The 22,732-nt window shown below is 44.2% G+C and overlaps 4 protein-coding genes, 2 non-coding genes and 2 pseudogenes across 10 annotated transcripts in view; 2 read left to right on the top strand and 6 right to left on the bottom strand.

Annotated features, from left to right (window-relative positions):
* The window catches only part of LOC147986930 (G-type lectin S-receptor-like serine/threonine-protein kinase At1g11330), a 216,382-nt gene that overhangs the window by 113,631 nt on the left and 80,019 nt on the right, over nucleotides 1-22,732 (top strand). The gene's annotated exons all lie outside the window — the stretch shown is intronic.
* Nucleotides 1,622-5,468, top strand: LOC125539850 (lipid phosphate phosphatase 2). Of its 2 annotated transcripts, none has more exons than XM_048703371.2 (9): nucleotides 1,622-1,776; nucleotides 1,915-2,008; nucleotides 2,664-2,885; nucleotides 2,986-3,073; nucleotides 3,155-3,264; nucleotides 3,395-3,488; nucleotides 4,450-4,638; nucleotides 4,745-4,804; nucleotides 4,891-5,468. In XM_048703371.2, exons 3-9 carry the CDS (start codon nucleotides 2,670-2,672, stop codon nucleotides 5,109-5,111), a joined length of 978 nt encoding a protein of 325 aa, XP_048559328.1. In that variant the 5' UTR covers nucleotides 1,622-1,776; nucleotides 1,915-2,008; nucleotides 2,664-2,669; the 3' UTR covers nucleotides 5,112-5,468. The 2 variants fall into 2 exon arrangements, with proteins under 2 accessions (XP_048559328.1, XP_048559329.1); XM_048703372.2 differs by having other exon boundaries at nucleotides 1,660-1,776; nucleotides 1,921-2,008.
* On the bottom strand, nucleotides 5,979-7,830 carry LOC125539852 (small ribosomal subunit protein uS10). Its single transcript, XM_048703375.2, has 3 exons — nucleotides 7,592-7,830; nucleotides 7,403-7,516; nucleotides 5,979-6,376 (listed from the first exon to the last, which is right to left on the bottom strand). Exons 1-3 carry the CDS (start codon nucleotides 7,716-7,718, stop codon nucleotides 6,234-6,236), a joined length of 384 nt encoding a protein of 127 aa, XP_048559332.1. The 5' UTR covers nucleotides 7,719-7,830; the 3' UTR covers nucleotides 5,979-6,233.
* Nucleotides 6,484-6,558, bottom strand: LOC147986934 (small nucleolar RNA SNORD36; annotated as a pseudogene).
* LOC125542020 (small nucleolar RNA SNORD36) lies at nucleotides 6,749-6,828 on the bottom strand. The gene has a single exon (XR_007297805.1). It is a non-coding gene; the product is annotated as a small nucleolar RNA SNORD36 (small nucleolar RNA).
* On the bottom strand, nucleotides 6,987-7,070 carry LOC125542021 (small nucleolar RNA SNORD36). Its single transcript, XR_007297806.1, has one exon. It is a non-coding gene; the product is annotated as a small nucleolar RNA SNORD36 (small nucleolar RNA).
* LOC125541813 (small nucleolar RNA SNORD36) lies at nucleotides 7,175-7,260 on the bottom strand (annotated as a pseudogene).
* On the bottom strand, nucleotides 8,576-12,684 carry LOC125539851 (uncharacterized). The gene is made up of 8 exons (XM_048703374.2): nucleotides 12,397-12,684; nucleotides 11,042-11,414; nucleotides 10,801-10,948; nucleotides 10,496-10,585; nucleotides 9,565-9,619; nucleotides 9,367-9,489; nucleotides 9,041-9,097; nucleotides 8,576-8,954 (listed from the first exon to the last, which is right to left on the bottom strand). Exons 2-8 carry the CDS (start codon nucleotides 11,293-11,295, stop codon nucleotides 8,824-8,826), a joined length of 858 nt encoding a protein of 285 aa, XP_048559331.1. The 5' UTR covers nucleotides 11,296-11,414; nucleotides 12,397-12,684; the 3' UTR covers nucleotides 8,576-8,823.

Here is a 22,732-nt window from a genome sequence, read left to right as displayed (position 1 = left end):
CAACAGAGGTTTGACTTGAGCTTCAATAAAACTAGTCGAGAGGAAAAATTTCACTGCTTCAAATTTAATTCCAATGGCATGTAATTCTTGCTAGGAGAAAGCATTGCTTGCTTCAGTGTCATGCAAGCTAGGTAAGGGACACAACGGCTCTCAATTAAACGCTTTACATATAATGCTCAACCTAAATGAAACAATTCAAGTATGGATCTCAACATGAGATCCTATGGAGGGAGAGCCCACCACCAACATAGAAGATCGATGCTCATTCTTATTGCGTTATGCGTTAAGCACACTATGGGCACTTAATTAGTGTTACTTTTTAGTAGACACAATTAGGCAGACAATTAGCATAAGCAAGTGGCCCAATTCGTGTTTAGAAAAAAACAAGAGCATCACATGGCAATCTATATTCTATCCAATCAAAAAAATACTCTAATGAGAAGAGGTGTGACCTCAGGTCGAGAGATGCCTAAATGTCGGGTCAGAGTGTCAATGCACCTTGTCGCAAGGATTGTACATGTCTGTTATTGTTGCTGGCCCGCTAAGGTCTCTTCCCATCGGTGCCTATCACCAAGTCCTCCATCAAATGCGGTTGGCGACATAAACTATTGTAACAAACGGAGCCTTGTTTCCGTAAAATTGTTCCCGGTGCATTTCAAGCCTACACAATTTAAAATAGTTGCTCTCCACTCTCTAGATATATGGATAACCCCTCATTGCTATAAGAAATTGGAATTGGAACTGGGAGACATGAGAGATAAGAAATTGGAATTGGAGTTGAGAGGCATGGGGGAGACTGGTATTTATTGGTTGGGTATGGTGACATGAAGGTGCTACACTGACCCACCGCATTGCATGACTATTGTTTGCTTCCGAGAACTATTTTCGCGAGTCAGCTTTGATTTTCTATCTTCACCTCTATGTGTAGTAAAATCATATATTCAGCATGTCACATGCTCTCATCGGGTGCACGCCTCCACAGCTAAATCATCGATCATCAAACAAGCTACAAACCCTGGTATGTAGGGAAACCACATGGCACATGGGATGGCTTAGGTGGACGGCACCAACCCACAAAGTGGCGAGAGCCACAAGCGGGTTTATTACAATCATGAGGAGAACTCACCCTAATGGTTTCACTTATTTGAATGGATTGATTTGTTGTACCATAGTAAGAATCCTCATTCAATGTACGAATCCCCTCGAGGAAGTGGGGAAGCAAATCCAATTTTTTTGTTATGATACGAGCAGTTACAGTTTCGAGGAAGTGGTGTATCTCTTCATTCATGGATGTAATAAAAGTGAGAACTGAGTCTGTTATCCATATAATTCGAAATAGGAAGATCATCTTCTCAAGGAAGCCCGACCTTCTCGCTCTCGGCACATCCGAGTATTTTGCCTAGATATTTTTTTACTATTTTTAAATTGTTTTTTTTCTAAGCGGGTGTGCCTAGACCAAGGTTCCAAAAATCCGCATCCGACTCGATGGTAGATGGATAAATTTGTTTTATAAACAATTTATCATACGTGGAGTATTGGTGAAGTCTAGTATCCACTCGGGAAATTTAAAACTGAGCGGGTAGCTATCTCAAAAAGAACAAAAAAAAAAACAATCAACACTCGAGAAATTTATTTAAAGAAAGCAAATAAGCAGGGGATGCTTTGGTAGACGGCCCAGATACTTTCCCCCACCCCGAACCGCCCATCGATTCTCGTCTCCCGACGACCCGCGCGGCGGCGCGCATCTGGGCCTCCGCCGGCGGCCGGACTACATGAGTGAGTCCCTCGCTTTCTCTTCTCCCTCCCTCCGTTCTTCTCGCGAGCGGGGCAGGGGCTGCTGCTTCTTGCCGGCGGCGTGGCAGTAGCGGGGGCGGGTCCTTGGCGCATTTCTTTAGGCGTGCTTTCCCGCTGCAGGAGCAGGAGCAGGAGCTTCGGAGACGAGACAAGACGGTGCTGACGTGCCCATGAGCTTCACGGCAGCAGCTTGATTTCCTCCCCCAAATTCCAGGTTATTTGGCCCGCCCTTGAATCCTAATCTTCCTCTTAGTACTAGTGCTTTGCAGAGAATCTCCATGCTGTTGACTTGTCATCTACAGTAAATATTGCCGAATTGCCAGCATAGAATGTCCATGGTTTTACAACGACACAAATATGTTAATTTATGCTCCCTCCCCCCAAAAAAGTTTGCACTGACTTGGTGCTAGATACATCAATTTGAGGAACAAATTTTTCCCGACGGAGGGAGTATTCAACAAGAATGTGTGACCTGCTGAACAACTTACCTGTCCCATCTTGGCATGGGTCATGGCAACCTTGTATGCCCACGCTTCGCGCACTCCTTGATAATTGGAAACTATAGCCTGTACATATGATCATTTTCCAATCAAGGTTGCAAGTTATTTGGAATTCTAGGAGCATCGTGTGTACAAATAAACTGAGGAAATACAGGAACACAGAATTATTACAGAAGCCAGTCAAACAGAATAACATTGTCTTCATCAGAAATGCAAGTATTGTGCTCCTGTTTTCGTTTTTAATCCTTTTTTTTTGCTTTTTTTTTACCTTTCATTTAATTAATCATAGTTTTATTACATCCAGTCTATCTTGTAACTATTGCAACTTTACTCAACAATTCTTTGTCTTACTCCCTTTGTTATTTATAGGACATAATGGCAGATATACAGTTAAGCTGTTACACTATAAAGTCCCATGGAGCCAAAATTGCAAGACTCCACATGTATGACTGGATAATACTTGTCCTCCTTGCTGTCATAGATGGATTGTTGAATATAATTGAGCCTTTTCACCGTTTCGTTGGGAAGGACATGATGACTGACTTGAGATATCCCTTACAGGGCAATACTGTGCCCTTTTGGGCTGTTCCGGTGTGTTCTTGTGCTGCTAATTTTGGACTTACCATTGTTTACATCATTTTTGTGCCATTCGAAAAGATAGTCCCATTTTTGTAACTCACATGATTTGCAGGTCATTGGAATTGTCTTACCCTGTGCCATCTTTGGTGGAATTTACTTCAAGAAGAAGAATTTCTATGATTTGCACCATGGCATTCTGGGTATCTGACATATTCTTAGGCATATGAATATGTTGATATTATATGTGCAAGAAATAATTCGAAACACGTATATTTTTGTAGGTATTCTTTATTCGGTGCTCATAACTGCGGTGATTACTGATGCAATTAAGGATGGAGTTGGCCGACCACGTCCTGATTTCTTCTGGCGCTGTTTCCCAGATGGAAAGGATGTAAGATTACTAGCCAAGAACTTCACTTTTTCCAGTCACAAGTTTATCTTTGTTGACCTGCTCATTGTTCAGTTCTTATCATCTATGGAGCCCATATTTGACCAAAACTCATCGAAGGACTCTTTTTCAGCTTTATGATAATGTTACTACTGGCGTTCTGTGCCATGGGGAGAAGAGTGTCATCAAGGAAGGTCACAAGAGCTTCCCAAGTGGACACGCATCATGTAAGTCATTTAATTGGTAATACTGGTGTCAGGCATTTGGTCAGCTATGCCTATGGAATTCTTTAAAACTCAGTTAGATACTTGAAGTTGTTTTTTACACCCTTGTGATAATCCTTTTTGACACAAACCATGCTGGGACCTGGGAATAAGTGATGGTACCTGTGTTTTTGCGGTTGGTTGGGCTGCTTGTGTTAGCTGGCTTTGGAGGCCTTGTACAATGCAAGGTGCCTAGTAGAGAAATAAACCAGTTTTTCCTCAAGCACCGGTGCTTATTTGTAGAGGCTAGATGCTTAATTAGGCATCCCTCCTGTAGAAATAAGCACTGGTGCTTAAGAAAAACTTGGTTTATTTTCCGAAGCACTCTAAGCACCTTGCATTGTACAAGGCCTTAGTGGCAGTCATTGAACCAGGGGAACTCTGATGGGTGGCTAGGCCACAATTGGGCATAAGACAGCCTGGCATTGGCTACGTTGGTGCGATGTGGCAGCGAACCAGGAAGTGCCCCATTTCAGTTTAGATGCTTTGGTTGCTGCTTGGTGTAGTAGTTGTGTGGTAACTAGTTCTGGAACTACTCCACGGCATAAAAACATTGGGTTTGTCATGTGTACCATTTTGTGGAGGTATATATATACATCTTGTAATGGACAATGCACATAAGTCATGTGTTTGATTAGAGACCCCACAAAATTGGCCTAGCCTTAGCCTTGTCTCAAGGTTGCAGCCAAAACATACCCTGTGTGGTGAAATGCGAGTCCTATCAGAAGCATTTTTCTAGGTAAAATCAATATGTTTTCAGGCCAATTCAGTAGGGGTCTGTCTTTTATTACCCACATGTACAATCTATATATGTTGTAGTGTTGTTACAATTGCGTCAAATAGGTCATGGCTAGATCACCTAACTAGACCGTCGATATAATAACCTGTTTTCTTTCACCTTGTGCTAATAATCAATCTATTCCAGGGTCTTTCGCCGGCCTGGGCTTCCTCACGTGGTACTTAACTGGGAAAATCGCAGTTTTTGATCGTAAAGGCCATATCGCAAAGCTGTGCATCATTGTTCTGCCTCTACTTACTGCTGCGCTCGTTGCCGTTTCTCGAGTGGATGACTACTGGCACCACTGGCAAGATGTGTTTGCTGGAGCTATCATAGGTTTGTCTGCCATTTGTCGTTGTTGCGTAAATTAGTTATACAGATGACCTTCTAGACGCCCATAGTTGATTAATAAAAAAAATTATTCTCCTGTTGCCCTTTGCAGGTCTCACAGTGGCCTCGTTCTGTTACCTGCAATTTTTCCCATATCCTTTCGACACAGACGGTGCCTCCTCCCTTTACCAATCGAGTTTCGAGTCTTCCGTGGTTTCTCAGTGATAAATACTTAGCAAGTACTGATTTCCATTGCAGGATTGTGGCCTTACGCGTACAACACCCTCCAGCTAGCCGAGGCGGGCATTGCAGCAAACTCCTTCAGCGTGCGGCCGACAGAGGAGACGGTGGAAGAAGGGCAAGGTGAGGGTGGGATCGACCTGAGAGACGCCGTGCGGCCCACGGAGGAGACGGTAGAAGAAGGGCAAGGCCGGGGCGGGGTCGCCCTGAGAGACGCCCTAAAATATGATGAAAACTAGGAGTGGAAGGATCCAGCGACACCCTAACTACAACGACCGTCCGTGGGCTTATGTTTTCGATGCACGTCGCAGGCGGCTGTCTGGGAGCTGTTTTTCTCATGCACACTTTGGTTTGATTGGTGTGTTATTGACCTGCTGGTGTTTTGTATGTATGTGTGCGTTTGTGTGTGTGTGCGTGCGTGGGGGGATTCACCATTTGTTTGTTAGAGGTTGATTGGATGGTTAGGCAAGTGAGGATCTGGCGTGGTACATTACCTAGTCAGTGCTAGTGGAGTGGGTGAGGACATTGTGCACTAATTATTTCTTGCTTTTTCAGCAAGCAGTATGTATATATGATTGCTTTGTTTTGTTTTGTTATCCAACCTGTGCTATTGATTGGCTGCTCAGATCAACTGGTTTGTTATCCAAATATGTATAATCAGAAAATTTTGCTAACATGCAGGGATTCTCTAAGTACTACCAAATTTTGCTGCTGTTTTGTATATTTCAATGTAATACAGTTCAGAAGTTGCTACCAAATTCATTGATCAGAGGAGAACCAGGACCAAAAGTGCCCAGGAGGGCAAGCACCGGCAAAACAAAAGGAGATGCAAAAGAAGAAAAGGAATACAAAACAAAAGGAGGTACAAAAGTAGACTCAGCCAGGGTCAAAAGGAATTCCAGCTCCAGCCAAATTCCACAATTGAATTTCCTCTCTAATCTTCTGCACCAGCTGATAGAAATGCGGTAATTCTAGTTTGAAGAAGCGCCTATTCCTACTCAGACCACATCTGGAACGGGAGCGTTTGTCCTAGCGAAAGCCAAACTTGCCATGCCAAACCACAGCTATTCCTCTTCCACACTGTCAAACACAAATCACTGAAGATATCAAGGAAACGCTACCAAATCTCATAGATAAACAGCGATTCATGTATAAACATTCAACCCGGCACACACAACAGGGCAACGAACGAAAATTGACAGATAATTTAGGACAGTAGGCACTTAGAATCACGAAGCAAAGAACCTAGTCATACAAAACCCAGTTCTCATACTACAGAAAGTTTCAAAAATATCTTGGTACGCTGGTGTCTCTCCACCCTTGTAAAAAGATTTAAAGACACATATCATGGGGTAGCATAACTACTGGTCGCTGATGGTCACTTCGACCTCGACGCCGGGCTCAATGGTGATCGAGGTGATCTGCTTGACGACGTCAGGGGAGCTGACGAGGTCGATCACCCTCTTGTGCACCCGCATCTCAAACCGATCCCAGGTGTTGGTACCTGTTTTACCAGACCAAGAACAAGTAGTTAGACTGAGTTCATCTCAAAATTTTATTTCAAAGAAAAAATGCACAGCAAGATGAACAGAAAACTGATTTGTGATGAGCTGAGCATCAGGTTTAAAAAGCTCGATTTTGAAACATCAAATGGATCAGACTAATCATATGCATCATCATTTGCTCAGCCCATCTACTAATTGCAAATGCTTCATTCTTGGTAAGATAAGATGCTAACTGGTTAAAACCAATTGTAACATAAGCTACAATCATGCCATACTGGTTAAAAAATGTGAGGAGGACTGAACTTAACACATTACTCGCATTGCCTGCTAGAAGGAACAGGTACAAAGAAGAAAATAATCACAAGACAGGCTAGCCATCAGTCTTAAAAAGCTCGATTTTGTATTCCTCAAAGAAAATCTCAGGAATATGTTGTTTCAGCATCATCTGACCAGCCCATCATAAAACATAAACAGAAAATCAACATCGCACATGACAAACTGTCATGGATAGGATCACTGCTAGATTCAGTGTGCAATAGATTTCAATTTACAAACAGATGACCAACAACCAAGAACGATACTCGTAATCTAACTTAGCACCGAATGAACCAAGCATCAGTTTTAAAAAGCTCGGTTTAAGATACTTCAACGATGGGACATCTCAGTAGCATCTCCTTGTAACATCACGTGCTCAGCTGACAAACGGTTCATATGCAACTACTCTACATTATTACCACTGTAATAGAGCTGCATCTCAGATACACAAGAACAAAGCAGTACGTTGATTGATGGCATGCCAGGCATCAGTTTTAAAAAGCTCGATTTTTAGATCATCAAAGACCGGAAAGGCCTCAGCGGTCTAAATGTTTCACATCCTCTGCTCAGCACGCCACCATCAACGTACCAGCAATTCAAACCATAGACACGTCCTTACTGACATGGACTACCAGGAACTGATAGGATGCACGGCATGTAGGCAAAATAAAAATGGGATCAGGCAGAGAGGTAGGGAGGTGGCTACCAACCTTCTCCACAGGGGGACTTCCTGGTGGTGATGTTGAGCACCTTGGTGGGCATCCTGACGGGGCCCTTGACCTTGAGCTGCTTCTCCTTGGCGCCCTTCACCAGATCCGAGCACACTGCACACGCACAAACGCATCAGATCGGAGACGAACGGTGAAGAAGCAAGAGAAGGGATCGGATGGGGCACTGACCCTTCTCGAGGTTCTTGACGGACTTGGAGGAGAGGGTGATGCGGATGCGGTGCTGCACCTCCTGGGTTCCCTCGAACCCGAGCTTGCCCGACTTCATGGGCGGCGCGTAGGCCAGCTCCGTCGCCATGGCTGCCGGTGGAGGATGGGAGGGAGGAGGCCGCGGCGCTGCGGGCGAGCTAGGGTTTGGGGCGCAGAGGAGGCGGCGGCGGCGCTGGGGATGGAGCTCGCTAGGGTTTGCTGAGGGCGCTTTATGTAGAGGAGGCTGTGTCTGTGGTGGGAGGAGGCATGGGCTTGGGCCGGCGTGGAGACTTAGCGGGCTTTCGGAATTGGGCTGGGCCGCCCGTCGTAAAAGAACGCAGCCTGGCGGCCCAATAAGCCGATCTTCTTTTCTTTTTTCCTAAAAAAATTGAAGCAGATCTTCTTCGGAGGGACTACTGTAAATTGCTCTACAAAATGAACAATGCATAACTGAGAGAAGCTGAGCTGGTCTCAAAGCAGTGTGCTTCATTCTTTATCAGTGAGCTCAAGATGAAACTTATCGAAGACTGGTTAGCAAGACTGGGAGAAAAAGTACCAACTCGGGGGCATCCTAAACTGAAGGAAACAGATTGTTATAACTGTGGCGTGGTAAAAATTCAGACAACACAGTAACGAACAAAAGTTTGAAAATTCAGGAATCAGCACAACTACATCCTAGAAATGGCGCAGCTCGACTTTAAGTTCTGAAAATTCAGCAGTCCACACCATCCCCCCACAAAAAAAGGAAGCAAAAAACATAGTTTTCGCCGTTGCCAATAAATCAGAGGATTCTCGTGGTCACACTATGCCAGAGCCCAAAACGCACCAAAAACAAAAACAAAATTGCAGATAGGACAGGCAAGCAGAAATCGCTTTACACAAATTCTACATATTTTTTTGAAACCGCCGTGGAATGCATGCAAAATTTACATATTTTTGAATGAAACTTCGCAGATCTACACATCATAAACAAAATTTGCTACTCCATAACATCCGGAAATCATCATCATACACAGGTTTTGCACAACCAGCAGCAGAATAATGCTCCCTCTCATATACGGATATACCAGGGTTACATGACGAAACTCTTTCAGATATTACAACACGGTTGATTTCCTTTTCGGCAAGGAGAATCCTGTCGTGCAGCGCATTCATTCCAAGTTTTCGCTGAGCGGGAGGCCGTGCGGGACTCCAGTGCTACGGTAAGGTCTCTTCTACCTCTGGAACGGTATCGGTGCACGTCCTGGCCATGTTTCGATCTTCTCGAAGTACTTGACGGGGACAACGCCATCGAAGCCCTCCGTCAGTATCACCTTGTTGTCTGAGATGTATAGCTTCATCCCGTCTGAGAAACAAATTCAGAAATCAAATGTTAGCCTCTAGTCTAGAGAACCCAAATGATTTGCTGGTATTTACATGCAGCAGTCATACCTTGGAGTGCCTTTCTGACATTCAAATATATCAATATGTTTGCGCCACTCCGCATACCTGAAGAAGACAAACCGTTAGTCCATGACAAGGCAGAGGTGGAAGAAAAATTAGACCGCAAGATGGGAATAAATAATTATCGGGTATGAGTTGATGATGCACCTAAATAATGGAGAACCGCAATAACTGGGAGCACATCAGATTTACATTGGAAAGATATATATGGATAATTTTCAGTATGATTTTACTTGGAAGAACAGCTTTAGTCCTTCTATTTGTTTCCATAAGAATAAACTCAATAATAGTATGTTTGAAATGGAAAATCGTACCACTAATAACTCCTCCATCTGATGGTAAACCACTTGAGAAATGTACATGTAGTCTTGCCATACGTTTAAGCCCATATTTCAATATTGAATCAACATTTTTCCTGTAAGTTCCATGGACACAGACTGTGGATAGAAAAAATTAGCACAAACGCCAGCCATTCAGGACAGGATGCAAACACGAGTGTTAAAATCAAATACCTGAGACTTCATCAGCCGATAGAATTGGTTTCAACAAGCTCTCTGATGTAACAGTCTGCAAGAGGTTTACTTGATTATTATAATGGCAAACATGATTCGCTAATTCCACTAGGCTAGTTACTTGCAAATAAATTCACTTGATGCTAGAATAGGGTAGCAGATCACATGCCACAAACCACCTCAACACGGAAACAGAACAGGAACTCTGCTCCCAGAAATATGCAAAATAGGAATGAAGATTGGAATTATGTGTCTTCTGATTAAATTAGGGTATTTCGCATATGACCTCAAGAACTGTGAGGGAACATGTAACAATGAAGACAAGTCGCTAAAAGATAAGTTGATTGTATTCTCTGACTTAAGATCAGATATGATTTCTTTCAAAACATACCCACAGGTTACAAAGCTACATTAGTACAATCCTGTAATAGCTTAGGCATCAGAGAGGACAGGAGTGTCTTAAATCTTAATTACTAACATGGAAGCTCAACCGTAGTGCTAAAGAAGAATATACACTATCGCTGTATGCCTGTATAGCACATCGAGGAAGCCAGACCAGGATAAATCCAAGCCATTATCAGCACGATGAATTGCAACTTCATTCCTAGTACGGGCCAACAAGGACCGACAGTATAATTCTTATGACTAGTTAACAATAGGAAAACTACCACCGAGATTATATTACTGTAAAAACATTCACATCTCGAGCTAAAGCACACAATGCCCCATATGGAATTGATTCGAAAAATAGTCTGTATGAAAATCCCAAGAGGGTGCATGCCACTATTAGGGCTCCTTTTATATGTCTAATTTTCTCAGAAGTTACAGAAAAGCAATGGTTACAAGGCAGATGATCATGAACATGATAAACACACCATACTTGTAGAAAAAAGAATACATTAGTGCAGGGGGGTTCAGGCAGAGAACATACTGTCACAGTGTGCCCCTGGTTAGCTCGAATCAGCAGCTCGCCATCCTCCTCCAACAGACCAAACCTCTGCTTGTTGTCTCGCCTGACCGCCTACATGCAAAATTGCAGAATTTTACTCAAATCGTCTTACAGCTCACAACAAGTTCAATAGTAACCTGATTAATTTTACAACTTACAGATATTTCCCAATTTAAGTTCAAGGTGATAGCTAACAAGATGAAAACATGTAGCAGACACAAGTACACCAGGGTGCTTAGAAAGATCGTCTACTGTTAAGCAGGAAGATGAGGCATGAGCAATATTACCTCCCTGATTTCATCCACCGTGTGGGAGTTGAGCGGAACCTTGGCGAAGGTCTCCAGGTTGAGGCGGAGCAGGTCGCGGACCCGCACATACCCGTCGCTCCTCATGTTCAGCCTCAGCTCCGGCGCCATGTGCCGCAAGACCCTCGTCCTGAGAAGAGAAGCACAGAAGCACTAGTGAGTACCCGGCTAGCATCAACGCGACTGCAGAGAGGGGACCTGGGGCTTTGTGCCAGTGTATTACAGGAGGCGGCCGAGGGCGTCGATGCGGTTTCCGCCGTCGCCACCGTCACCGCCACGTCCACCCGGTCGCCTGCCACCGCCACGGCCGCCACGCGGCTGGTGCGTGGAGGCAAAGGCGGCAGCATTGGAGCGGTAGCCAGAGGAGGAGGAGGGGTTCATGGTGAGAGGGAGGCGGAGGGTTGAGCGGAAGGAGGGGTGGTGGAGGAGGAGGGCGCGTATCGGGGAGGAGATTGTGGCGGCAGTGAGGGCTCTCATAAGCAGCGGAAGTGGCGGCGGTGACACGACCGGCGACGTGCGGTGGCGGCCGGACAACCCCTGCTGATGAAGACGGGTGAGCTGGGCCGGGTTGCTGCCTGGGCTTGCGCTACGGTAGCCTGGAAGATTAAAGACATGGACTGTTATCAATTACAAAAATTCAAATTCCACATATATAATTTCAAAAGCTAAACAGGAGAAGTTGCAAAAGTGAATAGCAACCAAATTAATGTTCACAGCACAATTTCTCTCTTTTATTTGTTGTCAATACATACATCTACGGTAACCTGGAAGATTACAAACATAGAATGTTGTCAATAACAAATTTTCAAATTCCACGTATGCTTTCGAATGCTAAAAAGAAAAGGTTATAAAGTGAATAGCAGCCAGCATAATGCTCGCAGCACAATTATCTTTTTATTTGTTAAGTGTGTCAACTGAATCTTAACTTAACCTTGTGACATACTCCCTCCGTTCCTAAATATTTGTCTTTCTAGAGATTTCAACAAGTGACTACATACGGAGCAAAATGAGTGAATCTGCACTCTAAAATATGTCTATACATCTGTATATGGTAGTCTATTTGAAATATCTAAAAAGACAAATATTTAGGAACGGAGGGAGTAGTAAACACACCATGTGAACCTACTTGAATTTTTCTGTCAGAATTTTAATGACATTATGGTTGCAGTTACTACGTGGCCTGGAAATACAGACTGCAAGAATGAGATAACACTACGACACATGGTAGATGTATGTATGTTCAGAGTATATATGAGAATCAAGTCGCTCTTTCTTCAGAAACTAGTAGTAATACAAAAAAAGAAAGCCAGACAAAACTACCGTAGGCCTAGTGATTACATTAGCAAGTACAATAGTCTATAACAAGTAAAACACAGATGAAACCCCAGACATCAATCAATCTTGTAAAGTTCTAAGAAAGTGAACACTGCTATGCTGGACATAGAAGCAAGGTGGGGCATCAGCCTGAGGCGCTCGGCTGAAGGGACGCCATGTGATAAACTAACGAACAAATTATGCAGACAAGTCTCGCTAGGTTCAGAAGCAGGAAGCGACGGTAGATAAGCTCGACGGACGCACCTCACGGGCTCCTACCGGGCCTGGAAGAATGAGGCCGCGGCGGCGGCGGAGGAGGAGGGGTCGGGCACGCGCGGCGGAGGGGCAGCGGCGCGGCGAAGGGGAGCGCGCGCGGCATCCGACGGGACGGCGTGGGAGGCGACGCAGGAGGAGAGCGCGCGCGGCGGAGGAGCGGCGTGCGGGCGGTCGGCGGCGGAGCGAGAGGGTTGGGGGAGATGCGACGCGAGGGGGGACAAATCCTGCGTGCCCGAGCCGCAATTCTTTTTTCTTCTCTCCTTTTTTCTCGACGTTTTTCCGACCGAGCCAGCCCGAGGTGCGATTTTTCCTCTTCTCTTTTCCTGAGACCACGGTCGGGAGTAACCTAGAGCACTCGGCGACTCCACCCATCAAAATCATGTCCGCTGCTGCACTGCTTCGGGATGTGTGCAACATAATTGTAAAATAGTTTTTCCTGGCTATACACGACCTGTAACATATTCTTGAACAATTTGTACCTGTCCATCGGCATTAACTGTAACTGCATAGGAGCCCATTAGAGCACTGTACAGTTCAGCCATCATAATCAATTCAACACTCATGCATATACCTTCACGAGTTAAGCCCGACCCCAGGAAGACTGCATTGCCAGATCTGAGGAGAGGGAAGAAAGTTCTCAACGAATCATACTGTTCTTCTTCCACAACGATCTACTATCCCTTTTCTTTAACCAGACAAGAAATATTGTTTTGGTACAAGTCCGAGGAGTTGTAGATCTTGGAGAAAAGATATGATTCCGTCGCCAGATCCCCGGCTCGATCCACGAAAAGGCTCGCTAGATCCGGGGAAACGGCTTCCATGGAAGGTAAACTAGCTTGTTTTTAAAGAAAATCATTCATATTCTTACTGCACAACCCGCTCACTAAAAAGATTGTTGAAACTGCTTTTATTGTGGTAAAGCGATGGAGTGTTGGCTGGTCAGCATGGTGGGACATGGTACATTGAATTGGCGTGTAATTTCTGCAGTCATTTAATGTTTGCATGGTAGTTGTGAGCAAAGGGCTGGATGCATGCTGTGCACCGGACGAAATGAGATATTTGAGCTGTGTGTGATAAAGGTTATTACGTCAATTAGTTATATGATAGTACAGACGGACCTTTAATTTGAGGTTTAAGAAAAATCAATTTGTATAACAAATAAGTCCTAGCAGATGAGTACATGCAATTTTATTTTAATAATTCGAGGGGAGTGTAGCAGAGTGACGGAGAGAAAAGGAAATAAATAAAGATTTGCTAAAGTGAAAATGATATTAGTATTGCAAATGAGTAGACGCGGAACATGAAATATTAAATAAATTGCATGGTAATTGGAATTACATAGTCCGTCTAATTGGGGCGGACAGTGCTTTAAGACTCAATGATTACTTGATTTATTGTCTACATTTAACAATGTCTGGTAGTTGGGAAGATGGTGCATGTGGGCAGTCTCGCGTTTGGACAGAAGTTTCTTTGCCTAGGAACAGAAACGCGTAAACTTTAGTACGGACATACACTTCAGTGCATGATAAACACGCGAGGAAGAATGTCTAAATACAAAACAGTTAATATAGTGATTTCGGATCCCGAGGAGAATTGATGGAACAGATTCCAGGGGTAGTCGCCGAGTGTTCCTAGGCACTTTCGCATGCATATGTTACTAGTCTATATTACTATCTATACAGTGGGTAGTAACATATGTGTTGTGTCATGCATCACTTACGTTATAGACTCATCTTTTTTGATATGTGTGATGTTAGGGCATGTACAATGGTTGATAAGATAGTCTTATCTTAAGTTTTGCATGTAATTTAGAGATGACAAAGAAAAATGTCTACAATGGGTCATCTCTTAGCATTATCTTCAATAACTAGCAATTCCTAAAAATGTGGTGAGACATATTGTACTAAGAGATCATCTCTTGTCTTATCTTAAATAAGAGAAGACAAGCCTTCTCTTATGAGTTCTCTCTTCTCCACCTCATCATTTATCCTATGTGGCACTCCTAAGATAGCACCATTGTACATGCCCTTACAATAACTAGCTATGTTACTACATGATTCTTTTTCTTCATTAATTACATGCCACATCATCTATTTTGTCTAGATAAGTGTGATGTTACCATTTATATTACTCTTACTGTGGGTAGTCTGACGATGGAGGACTAGTCAATAGCCTAGTGGCAAGGTCGCTGTGGCGCACCTTGCAGACCGGAGTTTGACTTTTGTCAGGGGCGAATTTTCCGCGATCTCATCTGGGTGGGCTTCTCCTATAAAAATGTCCTGGGTGCTAGTGCCCATGGATATTTTTTTTTTCTGACGGTGCGAGCCCGAGGTGCGATTTTTTCTTCTATTTTTTCTTTTTTGGAACTCACATTTTACTATGGTGTATAATTAAAATTAATGAAGTTTTTTTGACAAGCCTATGAGTTTGCTTTCTTCAAGTTCTTATATTGTTTGGGGTTACCTAGATGTTTTTCCGTTTATATTTTGTGTATATATATTCCTCCGCTCATGAAAGGATCATATTGATTCCCCTTCCCCCCGCCCCTGCCATCTTATTTAAGCTTTGGAATCTGCCAACAATGGTGGCCCAAGTAGTACTGCAACCATCTTGCTTGTGTGGATGCAGCCTGCATTGCTGCCCATGATGATTTAGGTAAATTTATCAATTCTCCTGCAATTTTATGTCCTATTAGCAATCAAATGTGCGTCTGTGGCTAGCATTGTGCCAACTCACGAGGGAGCACCCCGCTACTAGGGTTTCTCCTGCCTCCCGTTGGCGTCAGTCTGCCTCGTGTCCTTTGGCCTTGAGGCCACCGAGGCATGATGGATCCGACCCTTGCCGGTGGGAGGGCTTTGGTTTTGGATGCTTTTCTGAGTTTTCTTAGGGTTTGTTTCCTGCACAGAGAGAAGAGGTGGTTATGGCTCTCTAAAGATGGAATAAGGTTCTCCCCGCCTAGCCCCCGTCTCACTGGTGCTTCTAGCGTCATCAGAGGGTGTGTGGAGATTTGTTTCCGGCGGATCTCACAGGATTCGGTCGGCGTTTGTCTTCGATGGATCCACATGGATCCGGTCTTTGTTCGTGTGTGTCTACAGGTTAGATCCTTCTGATCTAAACTTCTCTTCAACGACCTCGGTTGCTGTTTTGGTGCGCTGGTCCTATAGGGCCTTAACACGACGACTTCCTGACTGTCTACTAGAACAAGTTTTGCCTGACTCCAGTGAGGGAGGGGCAATGACGACGACGTGCCTTCGGCTCGCTTCATCGTCGCTAGGTGGTCTACAGATTTGGATGTAATTTTTATTATTTTTGGTATTCGTTGTACTATCGTGATTAATGATGAATAAATTAGAAGTTTTTCGCAAAAAGAGAAAAATGTATCTCCTATTATCGAGGTTGATTTGACATTTCCATTGTGTTCCAGATGCGCAGATCTTCTAACCCTATATTTGGATGTATTGTGTCTACACCACTACACAGTGAATCTTTGTGTTGGTTGTTCTTTGCGAATTATGATGACTTCTTCATCTTTTGTATCATTGACATTTTTGTATTTTTTTTACTGATTATTACGGTTCTAATTGATAATGAGAACAAATAACAATCTTCATTTTTCCATTAAAAATATACTACGAGGTATAATATATTGCACAATATCTTTCCTACTTATAAAGGTTGTGTTGGGTATCGTAGCAGAAATTTGAAATTTAAAATTTTCTACGGATCACCAAGATCAATCTATGGAGTAATCTAGCAACGAGAGGAAGGGAAGTGCACCTACATACCCTTGTAGATCGCTAAGCGGAAGCGTTGCAAGAACGCGGTTGGTGGAGTCGTACACGCAGCGATTCAGATCGCGGTCGATTCCGATCTAAGCACCGAACAACGGCGCCTCCGCGTTCAACACACGTACAGCCCGGTGACGTCTCCCGCGCCTTGATCCAGCAAGGAGAGAGGGAGAGGTTGGGGAAGACTCCGTCCAGCAGCAGCACGGCGGCGTGGTGATGGTGGAGGAGCGCGGGACTCCAGCAGGGCTTCTCCAAGCACTACGAGAGACGAGGAGGGAGAGAAGTAGGGCTGCGCCAAGAGGAAGATCAAACCATGTGTTTGGCAGCCCCAATACCTCACACTACAGGAATCCAGTATTTTACCGTCTGCCACGGCGGACGTCAAAGGCACGGACGGCGGACGACAAAGAGCTTTGCCGTCAGCGGCGGACGGCAAACAGTGACGACAAAGACAGGGTCGGCAAACAGGTCCTTTGTCTCTACTTTTTATGGCGGACGGCAAAGAGGAGGGACGGCAAAAAACTGGACGTCCGCCAGCGTTAGTCCGTTAGGCGGCTAACGGCGGCCTTTGCCGTCCGCCAGCGGTCGGCAAATTTGAGCGCCTCTTTGCCGTCCGCCAGTTGACGTCAGCAATGCGTCAGCGCCCGCTGTGTTTTGCCGTCTGCCACGGCGGACGGCAAAGGCAAAGTCTTTGCCATCAGCTTAGCTTTGCCGTTCGCCACGGCAGGCAAATTTGCCAAATGGCCCATCCCTCACGAAGCACAGGTGGGCGCCACATGCCCCCTTTGCCGTCTGCCACCGACGGCAAAGGGGTCGTCTGCCGCGGACGGCAAAGAGCCTGCACTGCCTCTTTTTTATTCTATTTTTCTTATATCCAACAATTATCACAGCAAATATATCACAACACATATATATCCATCAGATAAATATCTAGCACATATATATCCAACATAATAAATATCCAGCACATATATATCCATCCATACATACATAGTTGGTTGCACATAGTTCCATCGATCCATACATATTACAATATGCAAAGTTTCATCATAGCAAGCGAGCAGAATACAAGAAGTGCATCAAAGGAAAAAACAAGCAATCCATCATAGGAAGCTGGCTTCCGTGAAGTGAATGAAACCTGCAAAATGACAAATAAGAAAGTTAGAAAAAGAAGACTATAAGAAGAATTAGACTAGAAGAAAAAGAATAGAAGAAGAAGAAGACTAGAAGAAGAAGTATATGCCATTTATTAGCTAACTTAGGTGAACTGGATCATTTATGAGCTAAATTAGTTGAAATGGATCGTTTATGAGCTAACTTAGGTGAAATGGATCGTTTATTAGCTAACCTAGGTGAAATGGATCGTTTATGAGCTATCTTAGGTGAAATGGGTCGTTTATGAGCTAACCTAGGTGAAATGGGTCGTTTATGAGCTAACCTAGGTGAAATTGATCATTTTGGAGCTAACTTAGTTGAAATGGGTCGTTTATGAGCTAACTAAGGTGAAATGCCACGTTTTTTTAGCTAACTAAGATGAAATGGATCGTTTTTGAGCTAACTTAGGTGAAATGGATCATTTTGGAGCTAACCTAGGTGAAATGGGTCATTTTAAAGCTAACGTAGGTAAAATGGATCATTTAGGAGCTAATCTATGTAAAATGGGTCATTTTAGAGCTAACTTGGATAAATTGGATCACTTGTAAGCTAACTAAGGTAAAATGAGTCATTTTAGAGCTAACTTAGGTAAAATGGATCGTTTATGAGCTAACTAAGCTAATTATGCAATTTTTGACATAAGTAAGCTAAGTACATATCGTTTTAGAGCCAACTTAGGTAAAATGGATGGTTTATGAGGTCAGTAAGCTTATTAAGTCATTTTGAAGGAAAAGAAGCTAACTCTAGGTCATTATGGTAAGCATATTGGAGGAAATAAAGCTAAGTCTAGGTCTTTATGCATTTGTTAAGAAAAACACTAGAGAAACTTACCGTGATCAGGGAGGTGTAGGAGCGGGCTGGCTCGCGCCGGTAGCTGGAGAAGGATCGTGCGATGCGTTTCTAGAGTTAAGCTACGCCAAAGATCATTTCCAATGTCTCGTTAGCATTATGACACTCAAATGTTAAGACTAGCAAGTAATGTCCATTCAAATTAAACTCACCGTGCTCCCAGGAGCAATCACTGGCATCGGCGGAGCGGTCTGACCGGACTTCTCGCACACAACTGCTCATTTGGTTTTCAAAACAGAGTCATACTAGTTAGTAATGAGACTCAAATGTTAAGACTAGCAAGTAATCTGCAGAAGAAACTTACCACAAGGAGCTCGTACATGGCCCTTGCCTACATGTCATTCCGTGCCCTCTCCTCCTCCAACATCTCTGTCGTCCTCTCCTCCAACTCCCGCTGCCTCTCCGCCGCCTCCGCCAGAAGTTTCTCCGCTCTATCTCTCTCACTCAGTATAGCAGCCTGCAACACCACTCACATGACCATTTGTAATCATTGATGGAAGCGCACACAATGTAATGGAGAAAGATAGCTGAGTACGTAGAACTAACCTTGAAGGCGAGTTGGACTGGCCGTTCACGAGGCCTTGTCTCAGGAGCGGAGCTCGACTGGCGCGCCTTGATCTCCGGGAGAGTTCTAGGACAACGGATAAGTCCATCTCCCATGGCTATGGAGCCATGGGACCTCCCGCCACTAGATATCATCAGCAGCTTTGTATCAATGGGACCCTGGCTCGGGTTAAAGTCCTCCCCTTTCCTCGCCTTCCCCTGATCTCTATATTGCACGAGCTTGTCGTGGGCGGAGATGTTGGTGAAGTTCTTTGGATCATCGAGGTCAGACGCGGAGAATGCTTTGACTTTCTTGTAAGGGCCAGTGTGGGCCATGGCATACAGGTCGTACACCTCTGGCACCTTATCCGCCTTATTGTAGCGTGCCTGAAAGAGAGAAACAAATTAAATTAGTAATTAAAGGGCTAAAGCTAGCATGATGAATGAATTGCATGAATCATGAAGCAAACCACATACCCAGTTCCGCCCGTACTGAAATAAGTTGGAGCTGCCTTGGTGGTGTGGCACACCTTCCATTTGGGCACGTTTGTCCTTGGCCTCTTTGTGGGTGGCCCGCCATTCTTTTGAGCACCACGCATTGACCAACACCTCCCAATAATCCATCCGATCCGCACACCATCTCGGAGGGGCCTAAGTTAGCAAATAGAAACTTGAGAGCTACGGCTATGAATTACTAAATGAAGGAAGTAAGTACAAGGCTTGAAAAATTACCTTCATGTACTGCTCCTTACTCAAGAACTTATCGCGGCACTCCTGCTTGGGCTTCTTGATACCACGCTCGACGTAGTAGTCTCGAACAGCCTGAACCCGAACCTCATGCCGTAAGTTCTGAAGTAGGCGCTTGCACTCCTTGTGGATAACATCTGCCGCCTCCTCCTCGTATCCCTCCTCACACCTGTAGAATGTCTGCAATCAAATGAGACAATATTGATTAGTGCAATTAATAACTAGCTAGTTGAAGATTTTTAATTGTGTAAAGGAGAAATTACCCAGAACTTTCTGATCACCACGTCTGCCCTCGTCTTGCACAAGACACCGTCGATAATCTCACCCGGCGGGGACGGGGCAGCCAAGTAGTGCTCCCAACTCAATCCAACCTCTGGAAGCCGACCCTCACCAGGCAACGTGACAAACCCCGGGAAGTTTTGCCGAATCAGAACTCCAAGGACGGAGTTGGGCCGGCGGACACTTTCATGGTGGTCCCAACCCCTGCAGCATGACAAGGCCAACACATCAGTTATTTGAAGAAACGTGAATGCAGAAGGTACAAAAAGATTAAATGCACTTACCTCTCCCCATCAAGGAAAATCAACCACCTCTGCTCGCGGGTCGCCGCCACGGACGGGAGCCGTGTAGCACCACGCTGGTAGACGTTGCCCCCTGAAGGAAATATGCCCTAGAGGCAATAATAAAGTTATTATTTATTTCCTTATATCATGATAAATGTTTATTATTCATGCTAGAATTGTATTATCCAGAAACATAATACTTGTGTCAGTACATAGACAAACTAAACGTCACTAGTGTGCCTCTACTAGACTAGCTCGTTAATCAAAGATGGTTATGCTTCCTAACCATAGACATGTGTTGTCATTTGATTAACGGATCACATCATTAGGAGAATGATGTGATTGACATGACCCATTCCATTAGCTTAGCACCCGATCATTTAGTATGTTGCTATTGCTTTCTTCATGACTTATACATGTTCCTATGACTATGAGATTATGCAACTCCCGTTTGCCGGAGGAACACTTTGTGTGCTATCAAACGTCACAACGTAACTGGGTGATTATAAAGGAGCTCTACAGGTGTCTCCAAAGGTACATGTTGGGTTGGCGTATTTCGAGATTAGAATTTGTCACTCCGATTGTCGGAGAGGTATCTCTGGGCCCTCTCGGTAACGCACATCACATAAGCCTTGCAAGCATTGCAACTAATGAGTTAGTTGCGAGATGATGTATTACGAAACGAGTAAAGAGACTTGCCGGTAACGAGATTGAACTAGGTATTGAGATACTGACGATTGAATCTCGGGCAAGTAACATACCGATGACAAAGGGAACAAAGTATGTTGTTATGCGGTCTGACCGATAAAGATCTTCGTAGAATATGTGGGAGCCAATATGAGCATCCAGGTTCCACTATTGGTTATTGACCGGAGACATGTCTCGGTCATGTCTACATTGTTCTCGAACCCGTAGGGTCCGCATGCTTAACGTTATGATGACAGTTTCATTATGAGTTTATATATTTTGATGTACTAAAGTTTGTTCGGAGTCCCGAATATGATCACGGACATGACGAGGAGTCTCAAAATGGTCAAGACATAAAGATTGATATATTGGACGGCTATATTCGGACACTGGAAGTGATCCGGGTGATTTCGGAGAAAACCGGAGTGCCGGAGGGTTACCGGAACCCCCCGGGAGAAGTAATGGGCCTTATGGGCCCTAGTGGAGAGAGAGAGAGGGGCGGCCAGGGTGGGCCGCGTGCCCCCTCCCCCTCTGGTCCGAATTGGACTAGGAGAGGGGGGGGGGCGCCCCCCTCTCCTTCTCCCTCTCCCCCTTGCTTTCCCCCTCCTAGTAGGAGTAGGAATGTAACATCCCAAATTTTCAATTTGGAATGTTATACATTAGATCATCATTGCATTTCATATTTTGTTTTGCTTTTGGGTTGATCCTAGAAATTCTACGCAACTCAAGGACCCTCGGAGAGAGTTGGGGATTTCGTTATTTTCATATTTGAGTTTTTCTCAAATTTTGAAGATAGGATCATTTGATTTTATTTATTTATCTTCAATTATTTCTATTATAAAAATATGAGAGAGGGAATAAAATGACTTTCCCAAAATAAAGAAATATTGAGTATTTAATAATAAAATCAAATAAGTTTTTATTTCGGAGTTTTTCGTTATTTTATTTGAATTTAGGAAAAATGTGCGTTTTTCAAAATTGCATTTAGGCCCCAAATAAATGTTCACCTTGTGCGGCTTGATTTTAGAAGCCCGAGAAAATTTATTTCAGGATTTTTGGAGTCCGTTTAGTATTTCTTTTTATTTTTTCTTCTGCGCGTAATTATTAAAAAAACGAACCGACCTAACGGGCCGTGTCCGACCCGGTCGCCTTTATAAGCCGGGGGGTGGCCCAGCCGAAGCCAAACCCTAGCCCCAGCCCCGAGCCGCCCCACCCGCACGCGCCGCCCGCCGCCGCCGCCGGACGCCGCCGCCTCGCCGCCGCCGCACGCCGCCCGAGGTCGCCTCGATTTCCGCGCCGTTTTTTTTTGAAAAACCGTTCGGTTTTCCGTCGGTTTTCGTTGTTTTTTAGTTTCGGTTTTTTTAAATAGATCGGTTTTTCCGATTTGTTTATTTAGCAAGCGTCCGTCCGTTCGTTCGTTCTAACGAACGTTCGTCATTTTTCTTTTTCTCGGATTAAATCTGCGATTTTTCTGATCGCGATTCCTGATCCGATTTTCGTTTTAGTATAACTTTTCGCTCATTTATCGGAATCAGGCGATTCAAGCGCCTGGAGTTTCGTCTCGAAACCCTCTATCCGTTTAACCAACTTAAACAAGTTTTTGCTACTATAAAAATTGCCCTAGATCCAGATTAGTAGAACGAAGTTGTTTTCTTTCGTCGTTTGACTTTCGTTGCTTCGTTCGATTTGACCTTTTCTACTACCCAGTTTTATTGCATTAGATCAATCCTCAAACATTGCATGATTAAGATCTAATTAAATTGTGGGATGGGAAGTAGTTGAGGTAGTACCTATCACCTGTTATATATCAACCCTTTGGGAGTTACTTCTATGTTTGCTTGTTGTGCCATGCTATGCTAGTAGACGTGGATTGGATGAGTGATATCCATGACAGATGTGAGTATTGTTAATTAATGGTTTATCTAAGGTGGCAACTTAAACACACATCTGGATGGATTGAGGCACCTGGGTAATCCAGGATTTGCCTGTTTT

The sequence above is a fragment of the Triticum urartu genome, chromosome 2A (assembly GCF_056163025.1).
Source record: "Triticum urartu cultivar PI428250 chromosome 2A, HENAU_Tu73, whole genome shotgun sequence".
NCBI lineage: Eukaryota > Viridiplantae > Streptophyta > Magnoliopsida > Poales > Poaceae > Triticum > Triticum urartu.
Note: the sequence above shows the minus strand (reverse complement) of the source record. Positions and strands in the feature narration are given on the sequence as shown.

Excerpts from the sequence above, each read along its gene's own strand:
- LOC125539852 (XM_048703375.2), bottom strand. The coding sequence starts at position 7,718 with ATGGCGACGGAGCTGGCCTACGCGCCGCCCATGAAGTCGGGCAAGCTC. Across the intron at positions 7,517-7,591 it reads CGTCAAGAACCTCGAGAAGG|TGTGCTCGGATCTGGTGAAG; the intron begins GTCAGTGCCCCA and ends GTGCGTGTGCAG. Across the intron at positions 6,377-7,402 it reads GAAGTCCCCCTGTGGAGAAG|GTACCAACACCTGGGATCGG; the intron begins GTTGGTAGCCAC and ends CTGGTAAAACAG.
- LOC125539851 (XM_048703374.2), bottom strand. The coding sequence starts at position 11,295 with ATGAGAGCCCTCACTGCCGCCACAATCTCCTCCCCGATACGCGCCCTC. Across the intron at positions 9,620-10,495 it reads ACCAGGGGCACACTGTGACA|ACTGTTACATCAGAGAGCTT; the intron begins GTATGTTCTCTG and ends AACCTCTTGCAG. Across the intron at positions 9,098-9,366 it reads AGATGGAGGAGTTATTAGTG|GTATGCGGAGTGGCGCAAAC; the intron begins GTACGATTTTCC and ends TGTCTTCTTCAG.
- LOC125539850 (XM_048703371.2), top strand. The coding sequence starts at position 2,670 with ATGGCAGATATACAGTTAAGCTGTTACACTATAAAGTCCCATGGAGCC. Across the intron at positions 3,489-4,449 it reads CCCAAGTGGACACGCATCAT|GGTCTTTCGCCGGCCTGGGC; the intron begins GTAAGTCATTTA and ends AATCTATTCCAG. Across the intron at positions 4,639-4,744 it reads GTTTGCTGGAGCTATCATAG|GTCTCACAGTGGCCTCGTTC; the intron begins GTTTGTCTGCCA and ends TGCCCTTTGCAG.